The sequence below is a fragment of the Thalia democratica genome, chromosome 3, assembly GCF_965202585.1.
Source record: "Thalia democratica chromosome 3, ktThaDemo2.hap1.1, whole genome shotgun sequence".
In the NCBI taxonomy this organism is placed as follows: domain Eukaryota; kingdom Metazoa; phylum Chordata; class Thaliacea; order Salpida; family Salpidae; genus Thalia; species Thalia democratica.
Window position 1 is genome coordinate 54,630,363 of NC_139167.1, and position 8,939 is coordinate 54,639,301.

The 8,939-nt window shown below is 23.4% G+C and overlaps 1 protein-coding gene across 1 annotated transcript; it reads left to right on the plus strand.

The window, feature by feature from the left end:
* The first annotated feature begins 4,111 nt into the window (after positions 1 to 4,111).
* Positions 4,112 to 8,271, plus strand: LOC145831576 (uncharacterized). Its single transcript, XM_082938875.1, has 7 exons — positions 4,112 to 4,211; positions 5,404 to 5,483; positions 5,638 to 5,739; positions 5,901 to 6,015; positions 7,221 to 7,318; positions 7,729 to 7,845; positions 7,997 to 8,271. The coding sequence occupies exons 1-7, from the start codon at positions 4,166 to 4,168 to the stop codon at positions 8,135 to 8,137; spliced, it is 699 nt and encodes a 232-aa protein (XP_082795001.1). The 5' UTR covers positions 4,112 to 4,165; the 3' UTR covers positions 8,138 to 8,271.
* Positions 8,272 to 8,939: the final 668 nt, after the last annotated feature.

The window sequence follows — 8,939 nt, forward strand, 5'->3', positions numbered from 1 at the left end:
TTCTAGCAAAAGTACATATATCCAGAGAAAAGATTAATACACGTACTAAATGTACATACCATATTTTTGCAATAAAACGCGATGGTGCATCACCAGTTTTACCAGAGGAAAGCGAGCTAAATATTCCTGAATTTATTCAAGGTCGGAGGACGGATTTACCAGATCCTAATAAACTCATAGTACTAGTTCACGCTTTTTTCATACAGAAGGTAAATCCAGTATCCAGTGGACAATTCACCCGAATGACAAAAGGACAAATGTAGTTCAAGAAAATATTGGCCTTGAATCCCAGCTGATTACACCTACAGTTTGCTGCCAAGTTTCATTATAATGTTGACTTTGAATAACACATGTACTTGCTTTTATATTATGCTTTATAATATTACAATTGAAACACACCTCAGTTTTTTATACGCTTTTCGTTTTACAAAAATAATAAATAGAAAAATATGTTGTACTTTTACACTCTTAAACATTACAATACGCATCCATGCGTAATACGATATACATACTTATAGTATATATATAACTCCTGAAATTAAAACATCACTTTAATTGGTCGGAAGTTTTTATCCTAAAACGTTCTTTTTTTTAAGGTTTAAAATTTAAGTGTTATTTTTTATTCAATACACACCAGCTTTAATAACCAAAATACAATTTAAATAAACTTATTTTAAATTTTAAAACATTGTATCATACACTTGAAACTTTTTTATCGTGGTTTTAAAAACTTGTCCCAACTTAAAAAAGTAAAATAAATAATTTAAAGACAACTACAAAAATGAAACTACTTAAACTTTAAGTATTAAGTTGGTTTGAAAACGACAGTTAATTGTTGAGAAATCAAATCGTATTGAGTAAAACTATATGATTGTATAAAAAAGAAATGTTAAATCCATTATTTAAGTACACTTCATACTTACATAAACTAAAGATTAATCTTTTTTATTTTCTATGCATCGGGCTTAATCAGATTAAAAAATATAAAATACAAAACAGTAAAGAAAAATTAAACTAAAACCTAAAATTGAAACAATATAAAAATGAATACATATAATAAACAAGCGAAACACATGTCTAAGGTTCGAAACTTATTATCTAGTACAATAACCTCTCGCTTATTTACGCACATTATGTCCACAGAAAAAATGCGTAAAGATACGAGATATCGTAAAGATAGGAGAGGTACCAATATACTCACTATAACGGCTGTTTTTTAAATTTGCTTCTAATTAAAAGCAGATTGAGGACTTTCCCACTTTTAAGAATTTGTTTACTTTATTTATAAACATGAAAACAAAAAATAAAACTATACATACATTGAAACATTCTAATCTTGTTTGCTACAAAAATTTGAAAAAATCTTTACTTTGTACCAAAGTAGCTTTAAATTATATTGAAATAATAAAAATAAAATATTTTAAGTATATTTTTCTTAAACAAAATATTTTCTTGTTAAAATAATCAAATGTTTGTTTCGTTACTAAACTTATTGCCAACGTACTTGTTTTACAAATATAAACTAGTTTTCTGTTTTTTCTTTGAATTTTCGTCCAAATAATTTTTAAAATAATAAAAAAAAAAGTTTTTGTTGTAAAAAAATAAAACAAAAAAGGCTATTTTATCAATATTAGTTAAGTTATTAGTGCGTTCTTGTTTAATGTTTATCACTTTAATAGTTTAAAATTAGCACACTTTTATTGATTTTTACAATAACTTTAATAATAAACTCATGTTTTACTTTTTGTATTAAAGAAAAAATGTCCTAGAAATAACTCGCTCTTATATTAATATTTTAAAAAATTTTGTCGCAAAGTTTAGTAATCTTAAATTACGTACGGAAAAGTATTTTTTTTTCACCGCAAGAAAAATTATTTCTAGATTTTAATTTTATAGCCAACAAAACTGTGTATTTCAGACAACTTTACAGTAGTAAATAAAAAAATACTTATAAACTTTTTGTAGTAATAAACAGTTACGCACAATTTCGCGTGGGTTCTATTGATAATCTAGCAATTAATTTGCTAATAAAATCCAAAAACTTAAATATCAAGCTAATGTTTACTAAAACAAAAAACTCTTATGGTTAATAGTTTTTGCTTAAATTTTATATTCATAAATTCTTAAAAATTATCTATTTTTTAAACTAAATGCAGAAACTCAGTTATACTTCTAATCAAAAGTCAATATTCATCTATGAGAATTACTTTGACTTATATAATTGTGTATAAACAAAAAACCTTTTAAAGTTCGTTAAAAAAGAAATATACCTTTTTGTACTTAACTTTTAGTGTCAAACTAGTTACACATAAACATTGTTTTATTATTTGATACCATTTGTGTTATTCTAATACTTATTTTAAACACTTTAAACGTCTATTATTATGGTTTCTTGATTAGTTTGATGAAATTACACATTAAATTAAATGTTTGAGTATACCTCAACAATTATTAATTTTTTTGAGTATCAAAAACGTTAAACGCAACTTGTTTAAAGGTTTAGTATGAAAACTAGACATCTTACATTGTTTATATAAAGAATGTACTCGTCAAGGTTTGAAACGTAGGTTTCAAACTTATAAAAACTAATATTTAACAAGGTTGTTTGAAATTTATAAAAGTAATATTATTCCAAAAATAAATAAAAAATAACATAAAGTTATAAATTAAAGTTTCAGTTTTACTTTCTAAACTTGAAAATAATTTATTAAAAAAAATTGTATTTGTATTAACTAAATTTGTTGAAAAAAAAACACAATTTATTTTAGTTATTAGTATGTCTTTAACTATACTAATAAAAAGAAGAGCATTCAAATAGATAAACCGCTTATTGGATTTTTTTTTACAAAATTTTTTCACCCGCAAATATGCAACCAAACTAGTGGTTTACACGTTTGATTACAAACATGATACTTGAGTCTGCAGAGAAGAAACGTGTATTAATTTTGAACATCATACGAGTAAAAACCACCAGGTACTTTTTTAACCTCATTTATTTGATGAATTAAATTTGAAGAAGTTTTTAGGAACAAGTGCGTACTAATGAATAAAAATTTTCTCCACGTAAATGCCTTCCGGTTAAAAAAAGTTCCTATAAAACAAACAGCGACTGCGCAAATTTATTAACACTAGTAAATAGAAGTAACATATTTCGAAACTCTATAATTATATTTTTAGTTTTTTGCTTTAGAGAAAGCTTTATATTTTTAACTATAAGTGTCTTTACAAAATTACAGTTATTCGGTTCATTTTTTTTTATTGATTTAATAAAAAAAAAATTAAAACAATTTAATTCCTTAAGTTTTCAATACTAAGATGTTTTTAAATTGTCGTTTTTGAAAGGTGCTATTATAAGTTAAAACTAGTCGTGAGAAAATTATGTTTTCTTTTTAAATTGAAAGTAATTTTTCAATAAGGAAAATTGACTTTTTGTTAACAAAATATAACATTTTACTATAATATACTATAGTTGATATCAAAAAATAAGTATTAAATAGTGTTAGTTAGAGAAGTTTATACTTTCTCAAAAAGTAAACATAAAAGTTACATAAAGTTTATTGTACAACATCTTAACACTTTATTTAAAGTTAAATAATGATAAATTTTTAAAGTTTACTAAAAGTTAAGCTAAAAATTTAGTTAAGTTGATATAAGTTTTTACAAAAATTTTTATCGTTTTTATTTTCAAGCAATTACATTTCATTAACTATGATTTTGCGAAATATTGAAAAAATATAATGTCAGATTATTTATAAATAGTTTTGTAATAAATAGGAATGTTTTAGCTTTTTCGATTATACAAGATAGCCTACAGTGTTTTTATATATAATAAAAATAACTTTAAAAATTAATCATATGTTTATAAAACAATTTCATTAAAACAAATACTATTCTACCCGAATACTGTTTTTAACACTTAGCAAAACCTGCTTTAATTTTTGCTTAAAACTTTAAATATTTTAAACAAATTATAAATCAAGATACCTATTACTAGCAAAAGTTGAGCTATATTGTTTAATATATCTTTTGAATTGGTTTGTTTGGTTTAGGTTAATTAAAACTTTTGGTTCGTAAATGCTATAACAAAATACACTAACTATCATAATTATAACTTTCTATAATTTGAAACAATTTATTAGGTTTTCAGACCTTTCTAAAAGTGATAATGAATGTCTACTTACTACTATTCAGTATAGTACTGCTTTTTAAAGGTAATTTTGTAGTATAAGTTTTAAAACTTAAAAGTCAATAAAAGTTTATCAAATTTATAATTAATTTAGACTTATACACAGTGTTAAGTTTAAAATTATTTGTAGGCTATGTTCTTCATGAGGCTTATTTATATTTAGAAATAGTTTTAAAAAAGTTATAAGAATTTAAAGTCTAAGAAAACTGGTGTTTTGTTTTTTAAGTATAATGATACACTTCATTCTTTTTTAAACAAATATCAACTAAAAACTTGTTTATTATTTTCTGTTGAACTTAAAAAACTAAGCAAAAAAATGGAAAACCTGGAAAAACTCGAGTGATAGAAACTCTGTATAAACTACAAAAATGTTATAAAAATTTCTTAATAAAATAGATACGCTGATTTAGCACCATACATTTTGGCAAGAAATAGTGTTACAACTTTTTTTAGGTAGAAATCGGGGTCGGCAGATTTTTATGCGTAAATGGACAATTAATTAGACTAATTTTGCCTTATAAAAAATATTTAACATCCAAGTTAAAATAAAATACTTGTGGTATTACTACTATATTTATTCACAATTGAAAAAGGTAAAATGCATATATTAATTATAAAACTGTTTTAATTTAAGTTATTTTTTACAAGTAGCGATCAAAGTATTTATTTACTTACCAATTTCTAAACTCATTTAGAATAAAAGCTTTCTTTCAATTAGATATTTCTTTTTAATATTTTTAATTTTCTTGTATTTTATATTTTTAAGGTATCTAAAAATAATGTTTTTGGTTTAACTATGGTTTAAACGTCAGTGTATTGAGTTTTTATTTTTGTTTACTTAAATTTTTAACTTTTACTTGTAAACAAAAAAAAATAAGTTTGAGAATTGTATCATAACTATAAAAGCAAAAACCGTGATTTATACAATAATGTTTTTATAGTTTTCCAGTCTAGTTGCAGATATAAACGTTCAAAAATTTTCGCCGTTAGAAGTCTAAATTCACTACTTATTTATGTCTTATTGCTAAAACAATACAATGTAAGTTTATTCAACAATTTTTCACTAAACTTACAATCACCTGAAGAGAGGTCATCAGTGACATTGTAAGCTTAGTGACAAACTGCTAAACAAACCTATATTAATTTGGCTCTCAAACTTTTACAAAGTACATTGAGCAGTTTAACTTTTTATAAAACAAACTTTATAAATGTTACAGCGTCGGAATGCCAAAATCTAGCGGGCGGCTGGAGTGAATTGAAATTCGCAACTAAGGAAGTTCAAGAAGTCGCTGACGAGGTAAAACAACAATTATTTTGTTTCCTGATTGAGTTAAGGTTTTATTTTAACAACAGTTTTACTGAAATTATAAAGTTGCAACAAGTTTCCAATCAGTTAAAAATTTAATTTGTAAAGTTAGTAAGTGAATTCATATACAACTTATACATCTTAGGTCAAATACATAGTTAAAAGAAGGTACAAGGGTTCCATGTTAATATACGAAGCAGTCCAATACAAATATCAAATTGTTGCTGGAGTCAATTACATGATAGTGGTTATTATTTTATAAAAAATATCTAATTTAATTACTTTTATAAAATTTAAGACTTTTTTAGTAAAACTATGTTTGTAAAGAAATTTTAAACTTAACATAAAATTAGTTATAGCCTAATTAACACAAAACTTTGTGTTTGAAAATATTTCATTTTATTGCAGATAAAGATAAGTGTTGGCTACTATATTAGAATAAAAGTTTTCAAACCACTAATGGGCGGAAAAGCGGTATTCAGAGGTTTTCTTGGACCACTTTCACGACTCTCAACATATAAAGGTGTTCAATAATATAACATTAAGTTATTAAATATATTGTTTATTATTTAACATTATGCTTAAATTATGCTAATATGTAACTAACTAATAAAGCTTGATTTAATAGTTAAGAAAACATTACATTATATACCGCAAAAAAAAAACAAAAAGTAAAGTAACGAAGACTTAAAAGATAAATTTGATAAAACACTTAAAAACAATACAACTTTAAACGTGAGTAGTTAGTTAACATTCAATTTTTAAGATTTAAGCATTTTATTGACTATAGTGTTTCTACCATTCTTTTGTTTTAGTTATTTTATAATTTTTATCTAATTTTTTAAGTTTCAAATACAAGTTTAGTTGCTTTTTTTTAAATTATACTTCGTTGGATTTTATTTATTTATACGCCTTCCTTAGTAGATTTAAAATGTTTTGTAGTTCAACAAAAGTATTAAATTACGTACTTCGACCAAAAATGATAATTGTCAAATATTTAATTACCTTATACATAATAAACGTATAAGGTAAGAAAAACTATTATATGTAGAATAGTAGCAATTATGCACTAATAAAATACCTAAAATAATTTCTTATCATCTAGTAAAATTATTATTAAATTAAACAAAACTTAGTTTGATGTTAATTAACAAAAAGGTATGAGACTATTTTTAAAGAAGAACTTTTTAGGTATTGTTTTATATTTAAAAATTAAAAAAAAATCAAGAATTTTTTTAATAATTATTGTTAAAATAAATTCAAGTTTTTTTAAGAAAAAGAAAACAAGTCTAACATAGATGGATAAGATATCTTGTACAAAAATGACGACAAAAGTTTAGATGTAACAAATATATTAAAAAATTTTTTTTTGTTAATGAACACAGTTTTTAGCAAAACATATATTACTAATAAAATAAAAAAATTTGTTAGTAGCCTGACAAGGGGGTCGGTAGCTTTTTATAAATAATAGGAGTAATTTACAAGACAAAGGTTATCTCGTGACAGAAAAAATGTTGTGTTCATTAACCAAGTTATAATCAAATATTTGTGATAAAACTACAAAACATTATTTACAACTAAAATATAAATTTGAAGTACACTTAGGTTATTAAAATGATTTAATTTCAGTTCTGTTGTACAAGTAGTTTTTTTTAACTTAAAATTTATTAACTCTTTCAGACTAAGAACTTTCTAAATTTAAGCTGTAAAGTTTAACTATTAAAACAGCACCTACGAGAACTCGAGCTACGACAACTGTGCCACCAAATATTTTTACAAGCAAACAAGAAAAAATGAATGACGAAATTCAAAAAATTGCTGAAGAGGTAAAAATAGGTTCTTGTTTAGTTTTTAAAACTACAAAATTATACTTTAACTTAACTAATTTTCAAAACATTAGTTGTCACTAACTTAGTAGCCAAAAAAAAACGAAACAAGTTAGACTATCAAAAGAAGCATTTAAAAGTTCTCGACTTATTAAAACTAACAACGTTTTTTATGCTGTTCACACCACAAAAAACATTTTTAGTTTTAACAAATGAAGTTTTCATCAAATAGTTGTTGTTATTGTATTTAACAAAATTTTACTTATCTTTTAAATTCTCATAAACTTTTTTTAATTGCGAGAAATTTAATAGATTTTTTATGATTAGTACTCTTTTTTAAGTAACTTCAAGGAAATTCAAATATATTAACAAATAAACATGTTTTACAAATTTCAATTTTTCCTCATTAGGTCAAATACTCAGTAATACAAAGGTTCCTTGAAATCAGAATAATAATCAAGGAATACGAAGTAGTTGCTTTCGATTTTAAACTAGTTGCTGGAGATGGAATTGCTTTTGCAATAAAGGTTGATATTGTTAATAATTTTAAATAAGTATATTTGTTTAGTTTGAAATTTTTTTAAGAAATACAATTGATTAAAGAATTTTAAACGTTTTCAGAAAACAAGTTATAAGTAAAATTAAATCAATTATAAAATATACTATTTTTCGATACAGATAAAGATAAATCAATACGAAGACAGTGATATTACTATTTTCGTTTTCAAGCCACTATCGGGCGAAAAAGCCGAACTGAAAGGAGTAGTCACACCTTTAGAACCGATTGAAGTACCCACACCTTATAAACGTATACTTTAAAATGGAAAAAAAATATATTTTGAGTTAAACATAAACGTTTAATAATTTTTTCATATTTTTAATACCAAATTACAACTAACTTCATTCTTATTTGTTTTAATTTTATTTTAGTAAATAAACGGCTGTTTGTTTGATTTGACTGAAACTTTGACGTAACAATATTTTCTTTAAATGTTTGTGTTTAAAAATCTTACAGAAACTTTCAAGACTAATTTTCCAACTTACTGTTAATAAACAGAGCAAACTAATCAACTAAAATTTTACAGGAGTTTATATATATTAATAATTAATTCAGTTAAAATTAAACTAATTAGTATTTTGTGCTATTAAAAGTTTGATTTACTTTTTATTTCTATATTCTGAAAACTAATTTAAATTTAGTCTTTTTAGAATTTTGTTTAAATTTAAAGTATTCGTTGTTACAAGACCATTGTTGCAAAGTCTTATAAACTTTCGCATAGAACATTAACAAATTAAACTAATATTTTAACTTAATATTTTGAATTACAAACAGGTAAATGTTATATTTATATATAATTCAATAGGTTATAGATTCTAAAAATTAGTATCTACGAACTTTGTTCGAATAAGAACCAAGTGTTGTTAATAATTGTTGATAAAATCAAGAAGTAAATTCAAAAAATAAATTTAATTTTTACAAAATGCTTCAGAAATTGATGGTAGTTAATTCTATTACTGTTTATCCAGCTTTAACAGATATAAATTTTAGTTAGTAATTTTTTTTTCGAGAAATTAAAAATATTTTTAATGAAATTTTATAATTTGATACGTATTTGATGCA

What these genes read in the sequence shown, in the direction of transcription:
- LOC145831576 (XM_082938875.1), top strand. Translation starts at nt 4,166, where the DNA reads ATGAATGTCTACTTACTACTATTCAGTATAGTACTGCTTTTTAAAG. An exon ending in GAGTCAATTACATGATAGTG is followed by an intron (nt 5,740 to 5,900) that starts GTTATTATTTTA and finishes ATTTTATTGCAG; the next exon opens with ATAAAGATAAGTGTTGGCTA. An exon ending in TTCAAAAAATTGCTGAAGAG is followed by an intron (nt 7,319 to 7,728) that starts GTAAAAATAGGT and finishes TTTCCTCATTAG; the next exon opens with GTCAAATACTCAGTAATACA.